The following is a 23,506-nucleotide window of genomic DNA, read 5'->3' on the forward strand; positions in this document are numbered from 1 at the left end:
TTGTATTTAAAATAATTGAGTAATGTCTAACATTTCTTACTCTATTCAACTTGTTCTTATTCATTGAATCTACATTTTTATATATTTAATTATTTTATTTTGTCTTTTATTTCCTAAACAATGCACTGTATTACTTTGTGTCAATGTTTATAGTTTGCATAAATATTCTGACATAATTGTATCGAATTCTGCTATGATTCCTGCCAAATTAAGATGATTTCCCATTATCACACTCATTAACTTTCTTGGATGAGCTTGGATATTCCCTCATCAAAAAGTGAATCACCGGTATCACATGTTCAAAGCAGCACCCATTTTTTTTCATTTTTCATGTGGATATATTTTTGGAATCAGATTTCAGTTTGGTTGGTGTACATTTAACTTTCTTCATGTTTATTAAGAATATGCAGTAAATGCTGCCAACCTTTGCTTTCATTCTCATTCTAGTGTTGATTCTCCCCCGCCCCCATCCCCAAAGACTTTACAATGTAGACATAATAGAGAATCCTTTCAGGTAGGGGACTTCCCTGGAAGTCCGATGGTTAAGACCGCAAGCTTTCAATGCAGAAGATGTGGGTTCAATCCCTGGTCAGTGAACTAAGAGCCTACAAAACTCCCAACGTGGTTAAAAAAAAATAAAAATTAAAAAATCAGGATTTAGTAATTTTTTTTCCTAGAAGAATTGGGAATCTTAAGTTTCCAAAACTTCCTATCAGTGTTGTTCTCTAGAAACTTAACGTTTCTTACCCAAGATAGGTCATTTCAACCGCAGTTGCCTGTTTAACACGGTAAGTTCTATGGTCAGGTACCTGATAGGCAGCAAATATATTTGGTTTAATGCATTCTTCGTTTTTTGGGGTTTTGGGGTTCTTTACCAATAGGGCCACCTGGGAAGCCAAATAACACTTTATTATCAGTGTTATGTACTAATAAACTTTAACAGTGTATAATATTTGTAGTAATGAAATTTCTGCTACTGCTGCTAAGTCACTTCAGTCGTGTCCGACTCTGTGCGACCCCATAGACGGTAGCCCACCAGGCTCCCCCGCCCCTGGGATTCTCCAGGCAAGAACACTGGAGTGGGTTGCCATTTCCTCCTCCAATGCATGAAAGTGAAAAGTGAAAGTGAAGTCGCTCAGTTGTGTCTGACTCTTAGCGACCCCATGGACTGCAGCCTACCAGGCTCCTCCATCCATGGGAATGAAATTTCTAGGGCAGCTCATAAACAATTGATATCATTAGCAAGTCATACAACAATCTTTAATTTTATCTGTGTAATGCTTTGTAGATTTTTCATGGTAGATTCATGCAGTTATTACATAATAATTTGTGTCATTTTATGAAAGTACTAGTAAATTTAGTTGGAAACTCAACAATAACCTCATGATACAGAAAGCAGATGGTGTGAACTGTAAGATAAAACATATCACATTTGGCCAGGCCACTGATTCCAATAGGATACTTTCCTTACTGGTCAACAGTGGAGTCAAAAAAAGCAGAGCTTGTTTATTTTATTTTTTAAATATTTATTTACTTGGCTGTGTCAAGTCTTAGTTGTGGCATGCAGGATCTTCTCGCGGCATGCAGGATCTTCGGTTGAGCCTCATTGCAGCGTCCAGGCTTCTCTCTACTTGTGGCCAGTGGCTTCAGCAGTTGCGACTAGTGGGCTTAATTGCCCTGTGGCATGTGGGCTATTAGTTTCCTAACCAGAGATTGGACCATGTCTTTTCCATTGGTAGACAGATTCTTAACCTCTGGAACACCAGGGAACTCCTCCCCCTTGTTCTCTTTTAATCCTATTCCAATCTAGTTTTTGACCTCACGATTCCAATGAAACTGCTTGGCCAAGGTCATCAATGACCTTCATTTTGTTAAATTCCCTCCTCCTCCTCCAAACACTTATTTCTTTTGGTTTCCAGGGCTCTACATCATCTACCTCCCGTCTCTTCTCTGTCTGTTTGTGGACTTCTTCCCCCTCTCCCAGATATCCCTCATGTGTTTTTTCACATGTTACCTTCTCAACTGGCTTACCTACCCTGAGGACACTTTTTAAATTCCTAAGTCTATGCCCTCCCCCAACCCCCAGCATACTTGAGTGCTCTTATCTTCAGTTCAGTTCAGTTGCGTAGTCATGTCTGACTCTTTGGAACCCCATGGACTGCAGCACGCCAGGCTTCCCTGTCCATCACCAACTCCTGGAGCTTGCTGAAACTTGTGTCCATTGAGTCAGTGATGCCATCCAACCATCTCATCCTCTGTCATCCCCTTCTCCTCCTGCCTTCAGTCTTTCTCAGCATCAGGGTCTTTTCAAATGAGTCAGCTCTTCGCATCAGGTGGCCAAAGTATTAGATCTTCAGCTTCAGCATCAGTCCTTCCAGTGAATATTCAGGATTGATTTCCTTTAGGATAGACTGGTTTGATCTCCTTGCAGTCCAAGAGACTCTCAAGAGTCTTCTCCAGCACCCCAGTTCAAAAACATCAGTTCTTTGGTGCCCAGCTTTCTTTATAGTCCAACTCTCACATCCCTACATGACCACTGGAAAAACCAAGACATTGACTAGATAGACCTTTGTTGGCAAAGTAATGTCTATGCTTTTTAATATGCTGTGTAGGTTGGTCATAACTTTTCTTCCGAGGAGCAAGCGTCTTTTAATTTCATGGCTGCAGTCACCATCTGCAGTGATTTTGGAGCCCCCCAAAATAGTCTGTCACTGTTTCCATTGTTTCCCCATCTATTTGCCAAGAAGTGATGGGACCTGATGCCATGATCTTAGTTTTCTGAATGTTGAGTTTTAAGCCAAATTTTTCACTCTGCTCTTTCACTTTCATCAAGAGGCTCTTCATTTTTTCTTCACTTTCTGCTATAAGGGTGGTGTCCTCTGCATATCTGAGATTATTAATATTTCTTCTGGTAATCTTGATTCCAGCTTGTGCTTCTTCCAGTCCAGCATTTCTCATGATGTACTCTGCATATAAGTTAAATACGCAGGGTGACAATAAACAGCCTTGACATACTCCTTTCCAGATTTGGAACCAGTCTGTTGTTCCATGTCCAGTTCTAACTATTGCTTCTTGACCTGCAAACAAATTTCTCAGAGGCAGGTCAGGTGGCCTGGTATTCCCATCTCTTTAAGAAGTTTTCTCTTATCTTAATCTATGTTCTGTTTTTCCTTTATTTTTATCACTTTTCTCTCTGAAAGTGAAAATGAAAGTCGCTCAGTTATATCTGACTCTTTGTGACTCTTTGTACAGTCCATGGAATTCTCCAGGCCAGAATACTGGAGGGGGTAGCCTTTCCCTTCTGCCGAGGATCTTCCCAACCCAGGTCTCTCACACTGAAGGCAGATTCTTCACCAGCTGATCCACCAGGGAAACCCAAGAATACTGGAGTGGGTAGTCTATCCCTTATCCAGGGGATCTTCCTGACCCAGGAATCAAACCTCTCCTGCATTGAGGGCGGATTCTTTACCAACTGAGCTATCAGGGAAATGAACTGAGAACTTCCATATGTACAATCCGGGTTTAGAAAAGGCAAAGGAACCAGAGATCAAGTTGCCAACATCTGCTGGATCATAGAAAAAGCAAGGGAATTCCAGGGAAATTTTTGCTTCATTGACTATGCTAAAGCCTTTGACTGTGTGGATCACAACAAACTGTGGAAAATTCCTAAAGTGATGGGAATACCATACCGCCTTACCTGCCACTTGAGAAACCTGTATGCAGGTCAAGAAGCAACAGTTAGAACCAGACATGGAACAATGGACTGGTTCAAAATTGGGAAAGGAGTACGGCAAGGCTGTTTATTGTCACCCTGCTTATTTAACTTATATGAAGAGTACATTATGCAAAATGCTGGGCTGAATGAAACTCAAGCTGGAATCAACATTGCAGGGAAAATATCAATAACTTCACATATGCAGATGACACCACTCTAATGCCAGAAAGTGAAGGGGAACTAAAGAACTTCGTGATGAAGGTGAGAGAGGAGAGTGAAAAAGCTGAGTTAACATTCAAAAAATGAAGATCATGGCATCTGGTCCCATCACTTCATGGAAAATAGATGTGGAAAAATGGAAACAGTGACAGACTTTATTTTTGGGGGCTCCAAAATTACTGCAGATGGTGACTGCAGCCATGAAATTAAAAGACACTTGTTCCTTGGAAGAAAAGCTATGTCAAACCTAGACAGCATATTAAAAACCAGATATATCACTTGTTGACAAAGGTCTGTATAGTCAAAGCTATAGTTTTTCCAGTAGTCATGTACAGATGTGAGAGTTGGACCATAAAGATGGCTGAGTACCAAAGAATTAATGTTTTTGAACTGTGATGCTTGAGAAGACTCTTGAGAGTCCCTTGGACAGCAAGGAGATCAAACCAGTCAATCCTAAGGGAAATGAGCCCTGAATATTCATTAGAAGGATTGATGCTGAAGCTCTAATACTTTGGCTACCTGACATGAAGAGCACATTCATTGGAAAAGACCCTGATGCTGGGAAAGATTGAGGGCAGGAAGAGAAGGGGGAGACAGAGGATGAGATGGTTGGATGGCATCATCAACTCAATGGACATGCTGCTGCTAAGTTGCTTCAGTCGTGTCCGACTCTGTGCAACCCCATAGACAGCAGCCCACCAGGCTCTCCCATCCCTGGGATTCTGCAGACAAGAATACTGGAGTGGGTTGCCATTTCCTTCTCCAATGCATAAAAGTGAAAAGTCAAAGTTAAGTCGCTCAGTCATGTCTGAGCAAATTCTGGGAGATGTTGAAGGACAGGGAAGCCTGGTGTGCTGCAGTCTATGGGGTCTCAAAGAATCAGACACAGCTAAGTGACAACAACTCCCACGGCTGCCAGAATAACATCTCTCTTTCCCTTGTTTCCAACCCCATTTTCCTTCCTTTTCCTTCATGGACAATCATTTAATTAATCTTTGAAATTATAATTAAGTATTATTGTAAATTTCAATAATATTTTTAAAATAGTAACTTTTAGTGTTTGAATTTAATTTATGAGAATGGGATTGTGTTTCTTTTCTTAATTAAATTTTAAAATTGGAGTACAGTTGATTTACAATGTTTTATTAGTTTCTTCTGTACACTAAAGTGATTCAATTATATGTATATCCACTCTTTTTTAGATTTTATTCCCATATAGGTCATTACAGAGTATTAAATAGAATTCCCTGTGCTATGCAGTATGTTCTTGTTAGTCATCTTAGTCATCTATGACTAACTAAGATGTTAGTCATATGTATATATATATATATATATATATATATATATATAATAGATATATATGGGGCTTCCCTGGTCATTTAGGTGGTAAAAAAATCTGCCTGCAATGCAGAAGATCCAGATTCAATCCCTGGGTTGGGAAGATCCCCTTGAGAAGGGAATGGCAACTCACTCTACTATTCTTGCTTGGATAATTCCATGGAAAAAGGAGCCTGGTGGGCTACAGTCCATGGGGTCACAAAGAGTTAGATAGGACTGAATAACTAACACTTTCACTTTTGGTGTGTATATGTCAATCCCAATCTCCCAATTTATCCCTACCACTTCCTCTTTACCCCATGGTAATAATAAGTGGTTTGATTTTTTTTCTGGGAGAGGGGGCTGTGCCTCGAAGCATATGGGATCTTAGTACTTAGACCAGGGATAGAAGCTGCACCCCTTACATTTGAAGCATAGATTCTTAACCACTGGACTCACGGGGAATTTCCTGTAAGTTTGTTTTCTACATCTAGGACTCAATTGCTATTTTGTAAACAGGTTCCTTTATACCATTTTTTGGGGGTAAGATTCCACATATAAGCAGTATCATATGATATTTGTCTTTCTCTTCATTCAGTATGACAATTTTTAGGTCCATCCATGTTGCTGTACAAGGCATCATTTCATTCTTTTTTATAGCTGAGTAATATTCTGTTGTATATACGTACCATGTCTTGTTTATCTATTCCTCCATCGATGGACATTTAGGCTGCATCCATGTTCTGGCTATTGCAAATAGTGCTGCAATGAACACTGACATACATGTATCCTTTTGAATTGTGATTTTCTTTTGATATATGCCCAGGAGTGGGATTGCTGGAACATATATTAGCTCTATTTTTAGTTTTTTAAGGAATCTCCATACTGTTCTCCATACTAGCTGTACCAATTTACCTTCCCACCAACAGTGTAGGAGGATTCCCTTTTCTCAACACCCTCTCCAGCATTTATTGTTTTTAGATAAAAAAAAATATTTATCTATCTTTTTATTTGGCTGAGCCAGGTCTTAGTTGTAGCACGTGAGCGCTTGGTTGTGGCATGTAGGATCTAGTTTCCTGACCAGGGATCAAACCCAGGCCCTCTTCATTGGGAGTGTGGAGTCTTAACCACTGGACTACCAGGGAAGCCCCCACTTCTTATAGATTTTGCCATAGCTCACATTTGTAGATCAATTCTTTAATGACTTTAAGTTCTGGTGCCCTCAGGCAATACATGGTTCCATAATCCTTGTTGAGCTCAAAGATTGTGCTATCAAAGACCTGACAAAGGCAAAGAACCTGCAACTCTTTCCAGCCCTTTGAGCTCACCACTGATATCCCTGATTCTGATGACAAATGCCAATTTGGGTTTCACAGGTAGATAGAGGTTGCCAACTTTCCTGTCATCTTAACCATTCAAGTCTCAGTGTATACATCTGCCTATATTCCTTGTAGTAGTGATTAACTTTTTTGTAGGTAAGCTTCCTCTTTGCCTTTCAAAGCATTTTTTTTTTGGGCAAACTTCTTTTAGATGCTTGATCTGTGAACTTCTTTCTTGGATGCAGCTCTGTAAAATTCCTTCACTCTTAAAGGCTTGTGATACAGCGGGAATCTTTTTCTCCTTTTCTGCATCCTCCATGATTCCAGATGGAAAAGAGGAAGAAAAAAAAAAAATGTTTTTCTTTTCCAAAAACTAACAGAGTGAGGTTTAATGAAAATAAAAAGTGAAGCGAAAGCGAAGGCGCTCAGTCGTATCCGACTCTTTGCAACCCTGTGGACTGTAGCCCACCAGGCCCCTCAATCCACGGAATTTTCCAGGCAAGAATATTGGAGTGGATTGCCATTTCCGTCTCCAGAATGAGAATAAAAAGAAAAGCACAAATAAATAATATAAATAAAAAAGGGCTTCCTAGGTGGCTCAGTGGGTAAAGAATCCAGGAGACACAATTTCTACCCCTGGGTCACAGAGATTCCCCTGGAGGAGGGCATGGCAACCCACTCCAGTCTTCTTGCCTGGAGAATCCCATGGACAGAGGAGCCTGGCGGGCTACAGTCCATGGGGTCGCAAGAGTTGAACACAAGTGAAGGGACAGAGCACGCACCAAGCATAAATAATAAAGGGGCCATAACTGCCAGGAAGACATAGATTTAAAAGATAATAAGAGGACTTCCATGGTAGCCCCGTGATTAAGAAGCCACCTGCCAATGCAGGGGACACAGGTTTGATCCTTGATCCGAGGAGAGTCCACATGCCTCCAGGGCAATGAGGCCTGTGCTCCACAACAAGAGAAGCCATCACAGAGAGAAGCCTGCGCATCGCTACCAGAGAGTAGCCCCTTCTTGCCACACCTAGAGAAAGCCTGTGGGCAGTAATAAAGACCTAGTGGAGCCAAAAACAAATAAATAAAATATTTTTTAAAAAGGTGGTAAGAGAAAACTATTGTAAACTTAGGCCAATAAATTTCCAAATTGACATGAAATGAACAACTTCCTAGAAAATGTAACAACTAAAATTGACTCAAGAGAAACCCAGAGACAAGTAACCTTGTAGTGATTCAAATTGTACTCTGGAGTATTTATCTCAGAGAAATGAAAATTATGTTCAAAGAACAAAACAAAACATCTGTACATGATGGTTTATAGCAGTTTGGCTTGTAATAGTAAAAAACTGGAGACAGGCAAAATGTCCTTCAAAGGTTGAAATCAATGGTTCAACTGTATCACTGAAAACTACTTAATTCAGCAATGAAAAAAGAACATTGATACATGCAACAACATGGATAGAACTCAAGGGAATTCTACTGAGTGAAAAAGCCAGCCTTGAAAGGTTACCTACTGAATGATTCCACTAATATAACATTCTTGAGATAAAATTATAGAGATGAAGAATAGATTAGTGGTAGCCTAAGTTAGAAATGGGGGGGCAGGGGATTTTCCTGGTGATTCAGTGGCTAAGACTCCACACTCACAGTGCAGGGCTGCGGGGTTCGATCCCTGGTCAGGGAACTAGATCCCACATGCCTCAGCTAAGAGTTCAAATGTCACAACTACAGATCCCATATGCCACAACTAGGGCCTGATGAAGCCAAATAAATAAATAATTTTTAAAGAAGAAATGGAGGGGAGAGGAGTGATTAATAAAGGGGGAGCAGAAGGATCCTTGTGGAGATGAAATAACTGTGCATCTTGATTATGGTGGTTGGTGGTTATACCCATCCACACGTGTGATCAAATTTCATAAAAGTATACACCCACACATGCAGAAATGAGTGCCTATAAAACTGGTGAAATCTGCATAAGTCATGTGAGTTGCTCCATGGTCAATTTTCTGATTTTGATATTGTACTATAGTTATACAAGATGTTGCCATTGGGGAAAACTGAGTGAAGGGTAAAGAGGATCTTCTAGAACATTTTTTTTTTTTTTTGCAACTTTCTGTGAATCTATCAGTATTTCATAATGAAAGGTTTTTAAACATTGGGGCAGTAAGCAGCTTCCAACAAAGAGATCACCAGGCCATGATGGTTTTACAGGCAAATTCTGTCAATTTTCAAGCCACAGATTATTCCTATACACAGATCATCTTATACAGCTTCTTCCAGAGCATAGAGAAAGAGGGAAAACCACCTTCTGCCAAATCCATGAAGCCAATATAACCTGATAGTAATTTCAGATAAAGTTAAAATGGAAAAGGTATTACAAATCAACTTTATTTGTGAATCTAGCTGCAAAGATTCTAAACAAAATATTAGTGAATAATATCCAATAATAAATAAAAGAAACATACAATGACTAGGTTGTAGTTATCACAGGAATAAATATATATATGTTAGACTATCTAGAGATGTCACTGTTATAACAGATTAAGGAGAAAACATCCATATGAACATTTCAATAAGTGCAGGAAAATTATTTGACAAAATTGAACATAAATTAGAAATAGAACAGTAATCAAAAAAAAAATCAGTTCTGAATATTAACTGGAAGGATTGATGCTGAAGCTGAAACTCCAATACTTTGGCCACCTGATGCAAAGAACTGACTCATTGGAAAAGACCCTGATGCTGGGAAAGATTGAAGGCAGGAAGAGAAGAGGAGGACAGAGGGTGAGATGGTTGGACGGCATCACTGACTCGATGGACATGAGTTTGAGTAGGCTCTGGGAGTTGGTGATGGACAGGGAAGCCTGGCGTGCTGCAGTCCATTGGGTTGCAAAGAGTTGGACACGACTGAGCGACTGAACTGAACTGAACCAAAAGAAAGTACCTATAAAAAAAACTCACAACAAATGTTATCATAAATGTAGAAACTTGGAAAGCATTCCTTTTAAAGTTATAAACCTGATATGCATGCCAACTATCACTCTTTCTCAACAATGTGATGGAAGCTCTAGCCAGTGCAGTAAAAAGAAATGAGAAATTCGTGGTGGACTTCCCTGGTGGTACTGTGGATGAGAAGCTACCTGTGAATGCAGAGGACATGGGTTTGATCCTTGGTTAGAGACAATTCCACATGCTGCAGAGCAACTAAGCCCATATGCCACAAGTACTAAGCCCATGCTCCAGAGCCTGCCAGCCACTACTACTGAGCCCACATGCCACAACTACTGAAGCTGGTACAGCTAAAGCCTGTGCGCTGCAACAAGAGAATCCCGAGCACCAAAATGAAGAGTAGCCCCCACTCATCACAACTAGAGAAAGCCCTCAGGCGATAAAGAAGATCCAGTGCAGCCAAAAATAAATAAATACATAAATAAATAAATTCAGGGCATAACTATTGAAAGGAAGAAATAAAATTGTCATTATCTTCAGATGGCATGATTATTTTAATTAAAAAAGGCAATAATCTAGAGACAAGCTACTGGAGTAATAGAAGAATATTGCAAGGTAGTGGATTATAGGGTCTGTATACTGCTGCTAAGTCGCTTCAGTCGTGTCCGACTCTGTGCGACCCCATAGACGGCAGCCCACCAGGCTCCCCCGTCCCTGGGATTCTCCAGGCAAGAACACTGGAGTGGGTTGCCATCTCCTTCTCCAATGCATGAAAGCGAAAATTGAAAGTGAAGTTGCTCAGTCGTGTCCGACTCCTAGCGACCCCATGGACTGCAGCCCACCTGGCTCCTCCGTCCATGGGATTTTCCAGGCAAGAGTACTGGAGTGGGGTGCCATTGCCTTCTCCAATACAAATAACCAAATAGTTTGGAGATCAAATCAGTCAATCCTAAAGGAAATCAATCTTAAATATTCATCAGAAGGACTGATGCTGAAGCTGAAGCTCCAATACTTTGGCTACCTGATGCGAAGAGCCAAATTATTAGAAAAGACCCCAATGCTGGGAAAGATTGAAGGCAGGAGAAGGGGATGACAAAGGATGAGATGATTGGATGGCATCACTGACTCAATGGACATGAGTTTGAGCAAGCTCTGGGAGATGGTGAAGGACACAGAAGCCTGGTGTGCTGCAGTCCATGGGTTCACAAAGAGTGGGATATGACTGAGCGACTGAACATAAAACAAATACAAAGAAGGCATTCACTATTCTATAGACCAGCAAGTTTATATGATGTAATTATACAAATAAAACATTAAAATAGCAACAAAACTATGACAGAGGAATAAATCTAATGAAAAAGGTATAAGATCTTTATATACAAAATTATAAAACTGTACTAAAAAATACCAAGTGTGTCCGACTCTTTGCAAACCCATGGACTGTAGCCCACCAGGCTCCTCTGTTTGTGGGATTTCTCAGACAAGAATACTGGAGTGGGTTACCATTTCCTTTTCCAAGGGATCTTCCCGATCCAGCAATCGAACCCCGGTCTCCTGCATTGCGGGCAGACTCTCTATGAGTCACCAGGGAAGGCCCCGCCTAATACCAAAGAAGACCTTGAAGAGTTAAGACGTATCCCATATTTAGAGTAGGAAGGCTTAGTATCAGAAAGACACGTCTCTATAAGTTGATCTATAAATTCAATATATTTTATTTATTTTTATTTTATTTTACTGTGCTCAGTCTTAGTGGTGTCACACAGGATCTTTTAGTTGAGCCATGTTGAATCTAGTTCCCTGACCAGGGGTCAAACCCAGGCCTCCTGCAATTGGGGGCACAAGGTTTTAACCACTGGACCTCCAGAGAAATTCCTCAATAGATTTAAAACCAAAATCAAATAGTATTAGATTGACAAGCTGATTCTGAAATGTATATATAAGAACAGAAGACCAAGAGTAGTTAAGACTAAATTTTATTTTTAAATTTATTGTATGCATTTGAAATTTTCTACAGTAAAGAAGATTTTAAAAAACCATGTCTGTTTTTGGTCTTTTATTCTTACTGTACTATAAAACTCCCATATAGTCATCATTCAACTCTAACAATTATCAATTCCTGTACTATCTTGCCTCATTTATACCCTCTTTTACTTCCCCCACTCCTGATTATTTTGAATCAGATCCCAGACATTACATCATTTCATCCTAAATGGGAAATGGGAACTCACTTTAAATGTTTTGACAACATAGCTGCAAGAGGAATTTTTTCCCTCTCCAGTTAAGTTACTCATACATTCCAACAAAATAAAACAGAAAAGGAAGTTAGGATTGTGTTTCCCTTAAATATATTTCAAATTTCTTTTTAATTTTGACAGTTTAATAATACATCTAAAATTTTCAAATAAACACACACAAAAAGATGCAGTTAGCTCCCTTTTCTTTCTAAGCAACCTGTAAGAAAATGGTTAACTCAAATACATTAGGCTAATGGACTGAGGAATTGATTTTTTTAAAAAAGGTTTCTTGATTTTTATTTTAATCAGTGAGAGATATAAAGGAGTGCATATATATAACATATATATGAAGGGTACAGTCTGTTAAATTTGAACATATGTATAGAGCTATGTGGGCTTCCCAGGTGGCTCCAGTGGTAAAGAACTAGCCTGCCCATGCAGGTGATGTGGGTTCCATCCTTGGGTCAGTCATAAAATCGGTATGGTGCATACTTTACACTTTACCGCCAGAATTATAAATCTTCCATTTGTCTTCTTGAACACAATAAACAATGTGATGACTACCATATGAGGTGCTTTGGCATGCCTTTCAATTGTGTTGCTGTTGTGCTGCTTTTTGTTCATGTTATCTTGCCTTCCAGTATACCTAATTATTTTTGTTTGTGAAATAAATACATTTGCATAATTGTTCATAGAAATAATTCAAGTTCCAGACGATTCACTTTGTTTTCTGCCAAGTATTTGGGCATTGGCATGCTGGAATCATTCAGACAATTTCAGGGTTTCAGGTATTTTGAAGCTGAGTTTCAATCTGTAAGACCTTGTCTACTCTACGCACATTTGCTTTTAGGGTATAGTCTCAAGTGAGAGCTGTTTACTAGGTGCTTTCTCTCTTAGCAGGTTCTGGACTCCGATCTCTGTTCTGGGAAGTACCCAAGATAGGCTCTTAACTATACCTCAGAAAGACTGCTGCTGCTGCTAAGTTGCTTCTGTCGTGTCCGACTCTGTGTGACCCCATAGACGGGGGAGGCTCCCCCGTCCCTGGGATTCTCCAGGCAAAAACACTGGAGTGGGTTGCCATTTCCTTCTCCAGTGCATAAAAGTGAAAAGTGAAAGTGAAGTCACTCAGTCGTGTCCGACTCTTAGCGACCCCATGGACTGCAGCCCACCAGGCTCCTCCGTCCATGGAATTTTCCAGGCAAGAGTACTGGAGTGGGGTGCCATTGCCTTCTCCGTCAGAAAGACTAGTAGTCCTATTTGTAGGGCTTACATTCCTCAGTTTCTCTCCTTTCTCAGATCCTGGCTCAGTTAATTTTTCACTAACTTATTAACTTTTTGATGATTTCAACAGGAGATTTTCAGATTTTTCCAGTTTTACTAGATTTCCTCAGTGGGAGAGTTGGTTGGAATTGCTTAGTCACCAATGCTGGAACAGCCCAAACCTTCCCTCCTACCTTCCTATGGGAAAAGCACTCTAATAACCAAGATTTGCTAAGAAACAAAATTACAATGGAAATGCGAACAGTGTAACAATTACCCAAGCACCAAAACAATGAGCGGAAGTGCCACCCAAGGGAAAGTCTACAAATACACAAAAACTCAAATGTAATACAGTTGAAAAAGCAAAACAAATCAGCACTGATAACAAAACATCTTTCCAGAAAATTGGAGGTGTTCCAAGGTTGCTTGAGAGTGCTTTACATTATTGTAACATTTATCATCCGATAGCATTGGCTATAAGAAAGAATGAAAGTTTGTGGAATTGAACAGCATTTATTCACTCCAGGAGTTTTTCTCAGCTGTCATCATAGGCCAGTTTTGCTGACTCACCAGTGAGCTTCAGATCACAGCTTGACAACAGCTTCCATATGAAGGAAGAGGTAACATTTGAAATTCTTGAACCAGGGGTTCTTGAATGGCCTTCACTAAACATTTCTGTCTGAGATCTCTCTTTGTCTGATTAGGTTACAATGGACTGGATTAGGTTTTTACTGATTAAATTAAAGTACTTCTCAAATCTACCCTAATCCTCAACCAGGTCAGTTTGATTAGATTTTTGGTTTTTGAAAATTTTGAAAATTACATTATCTGTTATGCTTGAGTTTAATTGGCTGGATTGTAAAGATTTCAAGATCTAGGAATGATTAAGACAATCTTCTGGGCTTCCCTGATGGCTCAGATGGTAAAGAATCTGCCTGCAGTGCAGGAGACCCAGGTTCAATCCCTGGATAGAGAAGATTCCCTGGAGAAGAAAATGGCAACCCACTCCAGTATTCTTGCCTGGGAAATCCCATGGATGGAGGAGCCTGGTGGGCTACAGTCCATGGGGTCACAAAAGAGTTGAACACAACTGAGCAACTAAACAAGAGCCTTCTGACCAGACAACTCTCGGCAAATAACCTTAGATAACTTGCTTGGATAAATACTAATCTGTTTCCATAACATTCCAAGTCTCGGTTTTCTCATTTTTAAATGGGAATAATGTTGTCCATGTCATATGTATGCGGAGACTTTTAAATGAAATACTGTATGTAAAAGTTTTGCAGTGCATGGCACATAGGTAAGCATTTGATAACGTCTTATGAGGCTGCTGCAGGTGATGTTCTGATAAGAGTTATTTTTGGGACCTCAGGTTATATTGGGTAACTCAGGTCCTTTGAAAACAGTTTCTTAAGGGAAAGCAGGGATGGATAGCTGGTTTTCTGTTGGGAGTATAGCTTTTGATGGAGGAGAGGCCTGAAATGGGGTGTGGTTCCACATGACTGTGGCCTAACTGATAATGGAATCTCTGAGTAATGAAAGCTAAAGCTTAAAACTGAGTCAATCATGGATCTCAGAACATAATCACAGAGCTCACAGCCTGGTAAAGTTCTGGAAATTTTGTAATTTTCTCATGTCACCTAAGTTGTCCCTCTTAAAATGTTTTTCTAGTTTGGCTACTCGGCACATTCCACTGTCCTGGCCCCATAGGGCTCAATGCTTTATCTGCTTTATTACACTTAAAAAAAATTACACTTAGTGATGTTTTATTAACCTTATGTTCCATGGGAGAAAAACAGACGCTCAGAGAGGTAAATAAGTAACTTCTGGCCTGGCTAAAGAGTTGGATCTCTGAATACAACATATTAGTTTTTAGGGTTGTTGGATTTGAGAGCCATCACTCTAAATGGCTGTTGAATTCATTCCTTCAACAAATGCTTAATGAACAACATCCCTGTGCTTTGAACTAAGTCGCTCTCTGGGGATTCAGAAATGAATCTACAACCACAATAAAACAGCTACATTTAGTAAATGCTAATTCTATGTCAGGCACTTTATATATATTAATTTAACTCTTGTAATTGTCCTGTGTGTATCAGTTCAGTTCAGTCGCTCAGTCATGTCCGACTCTTTGCGACCCCATGGACTGCAGCACACCATGCCTCCCTGTCCATCACCAACTCCCTGAATTTACTCAAACTCATGTCCATCAAATCGGTGATGCCATCCAACCATCTCATCCTCTGTTGTCCCCGTCTCTTCCTGTCTTCAATCTTTCCCAGAACAGGCTCTTTTCCAATGAGTCAGTTTTTTGCACCAGGTGGCCAAAGTATTGGAGTTTCAGCTTCAGCATCAGTCCTTCCAATGAAATCAGGACTGATTTCCTTTAGGATGAACTGACTGGATCTCCTTGCTGTCCAAGGTATGGAAACCCTTATTTTGCAAATGAGGGCACTGACACCAGGAATACATCCAAGGTCACACAGCTGCGGAGTAGCAGAGCTCTGATCTTTAACTTCCAAGTCTTATCTTCTTTTTCAGAAATAAAATTCTCACTCTTTTATCTTTTAAATAAAAATAGCATTAAAAGTAATATCTCCTTAAATAATGTAAACAATATGAGGGCTGATTTTCTCACAACCTGCCAAAACAGGATTTAGTGATTATTTAAATTTTTGCCAGTTTATTTAATAGATGAAACATTGCATTTTAAAGTTGCATTTCTTTTTATTATTCCCATTTTTATAGCTTTATTGAGATATATTTCACATACTATAAACTTTATCTTTTAATATACCCACAGTTCAATGGTTTTTAGTGTATTCTCAGAGTTCTGCAACCACCATTACAGTTTAATTTTAAACTTTTGTCAATACCCCCAAAATAAACCCATACCTACTAGCAGTCCTCTCTCATCCCTACCCACCCCCAACTCGTCAGTCCCAGGTTATCTTTTCTGTGTGATTTCAGGTCTGTTTTGGATTGCTTCCTTTCTTTATTTTCTAAACTGAGGTATCGTTGATTTACAATGTTGTGTTACTTTCAGATGTGCAGTACAGTGATTCAGTTATATATATATATATTCTTTTTTAATATTCTTTTCCCCTATAGGTTATTACAAAATATTGAGCATAGTTCTCTGTGCTATACAGCAGGTCCTTGTTGATTATGTTTTATATACAATAATATCTATCTGTTAATCCCAAACTCCTAATTTATCCCTTCCCCAGTTCCCCTTTGGTAGCTGTAAGTTTGTTTTCTGTGTCTGGATTGTGCTCTTTTTTCAAAATGCTCTTTTTTAATTGATAAGAGAATTTCAGTATTTATCATGAAGATTAACCATTGTGGCTCACCTGGTCAAGAATGTGCCTGCAATGTGGGAAACCTGGGCTCGATTCCTGGCTTGGGAAGATTCCCTGGAGAAGGAAAAGGCTACCCACTCCTGTATTCTGGCCTGGAGAATTCCATGGGCTACAGTCCATGGGGTCGCAAAGAGTCTGAGCAGGACTGAGCGACTTTCACTTCCACAACCATTTGTCTACCACTAGTATTATAATACTTTAAAGCTATTTTCTCATTTATGCATTGATGGTGGCACTCTTACTATATAGATGTTTAAATTTCTTTCAATTTCTAAAGAGATTTATTTTGATTCATTATAAACATTCTCCCTTTCTATTTAAAAGCTTTCTCCCCCTATAATCTCTTCTGATCTTTTACAGCGTTGTGGTTTGCCTATGTTTTTGATTCATCTTGGGTTTAGTTTGAATTATAATAGCTATATCTTATCAAATACCTGGAGAAGGAAATCACAACCCACTCCAGTATTCTTGCCTGGAGAATCCCATGGAAAGAGGAGCCTGGCGGGTTACAGTGTATGGGGTTGCAAAGAATCAGACACCACTGAACGACTAACCCTTTATCAAATACTGATTTTGAAAAATCACTTTCATCAAATGCCCAAATTTCTATTTCCTGAACTGGACACAACAACATCAGTTAACACTGAATCAGTGCTTACAAAGTCGGCTTTGCATCTTTGGTTTATATTAATGTTCTGCTATCTCTGTTTTGAAGTTTACCAACAATTTTGAACAAGGGGTCCTGCACTTCCACCTTGAGCTTGTTGTTGCTGTTCCGTGGCTGAGTCCGACTCTTTGAGAACTCCATGGACTGTAGCACACTAGCACTCTGTCCTCCACTATCTCCCAGAGTTTGCTCAAATTGGGGTCCATTAAATGGATGATGCTATCTAACCATCTCATTCTCTGCCGCTCTCTCCCCTTTTTGCCTTCAATCTTTCCTGGCATTAGGGTCTTTCCCAAACTCCTGCAAATTCTGTATCGGGCCCGTTTACCAGTCCCAGGCACTGTACTAAGCATTTCACATTATTAAATGGACTACTAAACCATATTATTCACTAATCCTCAGGGCAATGCTGTTAAGTAGCAATTTTCATTTTCCTCTGAATTTTTCAAATGGGGCAACGTGGGCAGGAAGATTAAATAATGCCAGAGCCAGAAAGCTGCGGCAACGGAGTTTGAACCCAGCACCTCTCGGGCCAGAGTCTTGGAGTAAGCGTCCATTAACCCTGGAGGCCGTTATAATCTGGAGGTGAAGCTGGGAGGACATCGGGGCAGATGGCGCCGCGGCTGAGGTCACTGCTCTGACCCCGCGTGCCCAGGTCCGTGCGGTGCTGGGCCAAGATCCCGCACTCCGGGCGCTCCAATATCTGCCCGCGGGACTCCGCCTTCTCTCCGCCACGGCGACGCACGTTTGTCTTGCGGTAAGGAACTCGCGCGCGCAGCGGTTGTGTTGCCAGCGAGTTTCCCAAGTTCACGCAGGCCCCGGGTTGGCATGGCAACCAGGCAACCTGTTCCAGAGCAGCCTGCCTTCTCCGCACATGCAGCTGCCACCGCCGGAGCCGGGGCCCGAGCCTATCCCATGATGCACCGCGCCAGCCCAGTCCCCAGTGGGCCGCCATGTTGTCGGAGTGAAAGGTAAGGGGGAGCGAGAGCGCCGGAGAGAGAAGATCGGGGGGCTGAAATCCATCTTCATCCTACCGCTCCGCCCGTGAGTATCCGCACCCCGCTAGCTCCAAACGCTGCTCCGGACCCCCAGCGAGCAGACTGTCCCTTTGTATTGGTGTTTGAGAGCAGTTGCGGGGGTGAGAAGGGCTTTGGAAAAGCCGCCGGGGCCCTGGCTGAGGCTTCTCACTCGCTGTTCCTCGTACATGTTTTGGAGTCAGCAGCAAGGCCCCTATTGTTATCAAAGGAGGGAGGGGGTGGGGAGCGGGGTCGAAGCGAGGAAAATGCCGGGGGTTTAGGCCCGGGCCCTGGGCATAGACGTGCCTCTGCATTTCTGCTTGGCCCTGTTGGGGCCCCTGAAGATTGATGTTGCCGTTCGGGTTGCTTTTTTGATGGGTTTGCGAAGCCCGAGTCTTGTGTGTGGCCATGAAGTGTAATTCTGTACCACCCTGGATTTCTTCGACTTCTTGAGCTTCCGTGCCTGCGCCGAAGCAGGAGGAACAATAAATCGCTTTAGAAGCAGCCGTGGCCCTTGTCTGCAGGCGAAATCCACCATGGGGGAACTTTGCGAGCCTTATATGTGGAGAAGTAGGCGATCAGGAAGTTTCAGATCGCTTTTTAGGCTCCTGAGTACTTGTGGCCTTTTGTTTCGGTGAGAGCTTGTTTTTGGTGGGTTCTTCCTCTTTGAGCCTGTCTGTATTGGTGCGTGTCTGTCTTAACTCAAAGAGGGGTTCGTGCATCTGTAGTAGATAAACAGATATGCAATAACTAGATAGTTTTAGTCCTCACGGACGTTCTTGGTAAACATAAATCGTTTGTTAATACTTGTCAGTACCACTCCCACGTCTAGTGAGGAATACGCTCGCGTAACTCTCCCACCCCCCGCCATCTGCCCCCCTCCCCCACATTACCAGGAAAGGTTTTATTCTTCCTATAACTTGATAGCTTGTTACTCTTCGTTGTCCACTTAAGAAAACACTGTTCTTAGTTGTCTGTAACAATTGGTTCACTTCCTACTCTGCTAGAGATTTAAGAATGGGGTTTTATGAAGCTTTTGGGGGAGTTCTATTTTTAAAGTCTGTTACTTCTGAAACCGTAGGCTTGTAGTTTTAGCCTTTTGTTTGTTTTATGAAAAACACATCAAGACTCACCGAAACAGAGGTGGCTCCCAGTGTAGTTTTAGTAAGCAAAATAAACATTTTGACTCGTTTCTAGTTTTAACTTTACAAAAAACACTCTTGGGGGCTCTTGATTCTTTATCTGAATTTTTGGGAAATACACACTGGATTTTGAACTCTTCCTTTTGCCTTAGCCCTAAATGGATTCGTTTTGTTCAAGGCCACAGCTTTTTGAAGTTGTGTTTGAAGTTTAGTTTGGGTTGACATGAACTGCTTTAAAATAAATTTATGACCACAGAATTTTTTTTTTCCCCCAGCGTGGTAAAAATAAACACCTTTTAAACCACAAAGCATTTTGTAAATAAAAGGTGAGCGGTGGATAGATAAGATCATGTTCCTTTGTTTGAAATAAAACCTGTTAGTGATATTAAAAACAAGACTAAAGAAAAATAACAACTTGGGTGAAAACAGTTTGAAAACTGTTGAGTAACTCAATAGAATTCAGCACTTTTTTTAGTTGCTTAAAAATACTTATTTTTATAATGTATCATTTGGGGCAAAAAGTCACATTTCAAGTGCTTCACATAACTTTTTAGTGGGTTTGAGAGTTCTGTAAAAGGCATCAGCAATTTAAATGTTTTTTAATATTTAAGTGACTGATTTCTTAATTTTTATGCTGATAGGTGCCAAGATATTTCAAAACTACCCAAGACACTTGTTAATTGCTTAGGTATTTGCTCAGTTTCAAAATGTCCCTTCTGCCAGGTTTTCTCTTGTTTGAGAAACTGCCTTGCCTCATTAGGTAAAGCAGGAAGTCTCAGGGCATACAGATAGCTTTACAAAAGCCAATTGTTTTGTTTGAACATTTTCATAGGAACTCTCCCTCTGCCCCCCATACCATTGCCTTGATAGAATGAAGTTGTGGTCGATGTATTTCAATGGTGAATACCTTTTTCATATGTAAGTTCTTCATTAGATAAGTATTATGGCAAATCTTATTTCAGAGAAGATTGTACTTGCTATTTTAGGAATCTTCTTAGGGACTGGCGCTCCATTGCTTTAACTGTTGGTGACTGAATTCCCAGGGTCTCAGCATGTGACTTTAAATTTACTAAAAACTTTTATATGTATTATTTTGATTAAAAAGCATTTGTGAGTCATAAAGGAAGGATTTCTTCCATTTTCTAGATGAGGAAACAGGCTCAGGGAAGTTGTAGTTTAGTGGTAAAATTTTAGTTTTGGGACCACTGGTTAGCTCTACAGCACAGACTATTAGACTGATAGTCCCTTGTGGAATAGAATGGAACTGGCTACTGTTGGTAATGAGAGGGCAGGGAGTTCTTTTGAAAATCAAAGAGAAAGGCATTAGGCTAGTTAGGACTGTGCTAGTACCGATGGTAAACAATGACTTTCTGATTTTCGTGTTTAAGCATGAACATGACTGTTGATGAAAGCAGAAAGTGCAGTTTAGAAAGCTGGATTACTCCAGTTAAGGTTCTGATGGCTTGGAATTGTTAACTGAAACTATGCATTTCCAAATTCGGCTTTGAAAAATATTAAAAATTACATTGTGTCTTCTAAAACATGAATTAGTTGTGAGAAGCAAATGCTTCTTTATCACGATGTTTATCCTATAAAGAGAAATAATTTAAAAGATTTCTTATGAATCTTGTGAGTCTGTTTATGAATTGTCACAGTAGGGCTAAAGGGAGATATGGCATTTGTAATGGACTGTTAGGCTGATAGCCTTGAAATTAGATTCTAGTGGCTGTGGACAGGTGTGTTCTAGTTGGTAACTGATAATTATTTTGAAGCACTTTTTTTTTTTAAAGCACCTATAGTCTGACAACTTGTATGCTTTGTACAGATGTAGTTTTTGATTTTAAGAAAACGTGAAAGTGGTGTTTTATAGTAACATTTTGGAGGTTTTTGGTTGATCCTTCTAGAGAAGAATAACAGATGCAAATGAGAAATAGTACCTGTTTTGGTTTACTGGGGTGTGGTAGCAAGGGGTTTATAGTTGTTTTGGATGTGTACAGATTTGGATTTGAATCCCTTTTCTACAGCTCAGTAGATGAATGGCCTTGGGCACATCACATAACTTTTCCTCTATGCCTTAGTGTTTTTATCTGTAAAACAGGAATGACTAGGAAATGTCTGCAGTATATTTGCCATACAGTTATTATTGTTTTGAAGCATTTCTTTTTTTTTTTTTTTAACAGTGAGACTTTCTACACAAGGGGAATGAATTTAGTTTGTCTCTGTGTAGTCAGAATATTAGTAGAAAGATGATGTGATTACAGTTATAATTGTAAGTTATTGGTAAAAATTTAGAGTTTATCTTTCCCATATGCACCAGCTGAAAAGTTTCAGGCTAAGAACATTATTCTGTTGCTGTCCTTACTTAGTCAGGGGGCCTTATTGTTTTTTTCTGAGAGCATCCTACGAATACTTCGGACATTTTAAAGGATCCTTTCAAGTTTCGACATTCTGAGTCATTGCTAATTATATATGGGGTTTGGATTTTTGTTTGGTTTATTTGTCTGCTCCAGCTGTAAAGGGATGTTTTGTAAAACTCTTATTCATTTAAAAAGTATCTGCTACAGTTGGCTTAAGGTGTAAATAAGTTGGATAGAGGAGTTGTTAATTAAAGTCTAATTCCATACTGTTAACCTTTGGTACCAACATAAGTTTCCCTGAAGTTGCCATATTGACTCCTGATCTCAATTTCTTGTCAGAGTGCCTGTCACCAACTACAGTTATTTCCATACACATACACTCAACAACTTCAAAATAGAGGTTTCAATTTAGAAAATTGTGTATATGTCATGAAACATTGGTAGAAATTATTTTAGATGATAGATTGCAAAAGCCAGGGGGCTCACATTTTTAACTTGGTGCATATATCAAGTTATGTTTTAAGAAATGCAAATTGTAAACATTTGTAACCTGTTTGTCCTTAGGTGTTGGTGGAATGAGCGTTGCATGTGTCTTGAAGAGAAAAGCAGTGCTTTGGCAGGACTCTTTCAGCCCCCACCTGAAACATCACCCTCAAGAACCAGCTAATCCCAACATGCCTGTTGTTTTGACATCTGGAACAGGGTCGCAAGCGCAGCCACAACCAGCTGCAAATCAGGCTCTTGCAGCTGGGACACACTCCAGCCCTGTCCCAGGATCCATAGGAGTTGCAGGCCGTTCCCAGGACGACGCTATGGTGGACTACTTCTTTCAGAGGCAGCATGGTGAGCAGCTTGGGGGAGGAGGAAGTGGTGGAGGCGGCTATAATAATAGCAAACATCGATGGCCTACTGGGGATAACATTCATGCAGAACATCAGGTAAAAAAAGTTCACTCTTTCAGCTTTGAAACTCTTTTTATAATCACTGTCCACTTAGGATATCTGCTTTCAGTGAATGTCTTTAAAAAAGCCTAAATTGCTAATGATTTCATTTTGTTTAAACTAAGCAGTCACTTGTTTTAAAGGATGATTGTTGTAATGTTGTCACTAAGTCATTTATCGTTTTGGTGATACTAAAGAGCAAATGACCAATTCATTAAAAAAGAAAAAAAGACTTAAGCTTGTTCTAATGTGCACATTGCTTTTCTGAGTATACTTTTTAAACAAAGAATACTTTTTTCATCTTAACATACAATCTTTTAAGATCTATTTGAGCCGTTTATAGGCTAAATACATACTTTAGAGTCATTCCTGTTGGGTATTGGTGACTTTTGTGTTTAAAATGCTATAGTTGAAAGTAGAAGGAAGTTGATTAAAAAAAATAAGCTGCTCAAGTGAAATTTGACATGGAACTGATATATCTTGTTTTGTGTTAGAAAGGAGTGATGGCAGCATTTAGGTTTTTACCATTTTTGTCCTCTTGTAAATGCTTGTTTCATTTGGTTAATTTTAATGTTCTTGCTTTTACTAATCTAAAACTATAGCTGGAATCACAGCATATTTTACTGAGAAGAGAATTTAGCCTGATACGTGTTTCCTAACTTAATATTGATGAAAGGGTTAGAATGTTTTCTTCTAGTTATTCTTTGGAATAGGGTATAGGTTGAATTTGCAGAAGTTTTATTTTATTTTGCCAATATCTGAGTACTGACTAGCAGAAAGAATTGACGTCTCTCATGAGGGGTTCTTGTGCTTCTGTTCTTCAGAAATAAATCAGGCACAAGCACACTCAGTTGTGCTTCCCCTCGACCTTTCCAGACAGCTGGTGTACCACAGTTCTTTACCACAGTAGAAATGACGAGGTGGAATCTTGTTAGTTAACAAATTATTAGCATGTTGATCGCAGGTCTTTGGTTTACTGGAACAGTCATCAGTATCAGTGCTACTT

The 23,506-nt window shown here is 40.0% G+C and overlaps 1 protein-coding gene across 26 annotated transcripts in view; it reads left to right on the forward strand.

Annotated features, from left to right (window-relative positions):
- The first annotated feature begins 17,889 nt into the window (after positions 1-17,889).
- PUM1 (pumilio RNA binding family member 1) overlaps positions 17,890-23,506 on the forward strand; it is a 128,508-nt gene continuing 122,891 nt past the window's right edge. For 12 of the 26 annotated variants that reach the window (XM_044938002.2, XM_044938009.2, XM_044938010.2 and 9 more), the window contains exons 1-2: positions 17,939-18,088; positions 22,124-22,497. In XM_044938002.2, the coding sequence (XP_044793937.1) occupies positions 22,135-22,497 (363 nt within the window). In that variant the 5' untranslated portion in view covers positions 17,939-18,088; positions 22,124-22,134. Of the gene's footprint in view, positions 18,089-22,123; positions 22,498-23,506 lie in introns of those variants that run through there. The other 14 variants (XM_044938005.2, XM_044938006.2, XM_044938007.2 and 11 more) reach the window with 4 other exon arrangements.

This window comes from Bubalus bubalis, chromosome 2 (assembly GCF_019923935.1).
Source record: "Bubalus bubalis isolate 160015118507 breed Murrah chromosome 2, NDDB_SH_1, whole genome shotgun sequence".
NCBI lineage: Eukaryota > Metazoa > Chordata > Mammalia > Artiodactyla > Bovidae > Bubalus > Bubalus bubalis.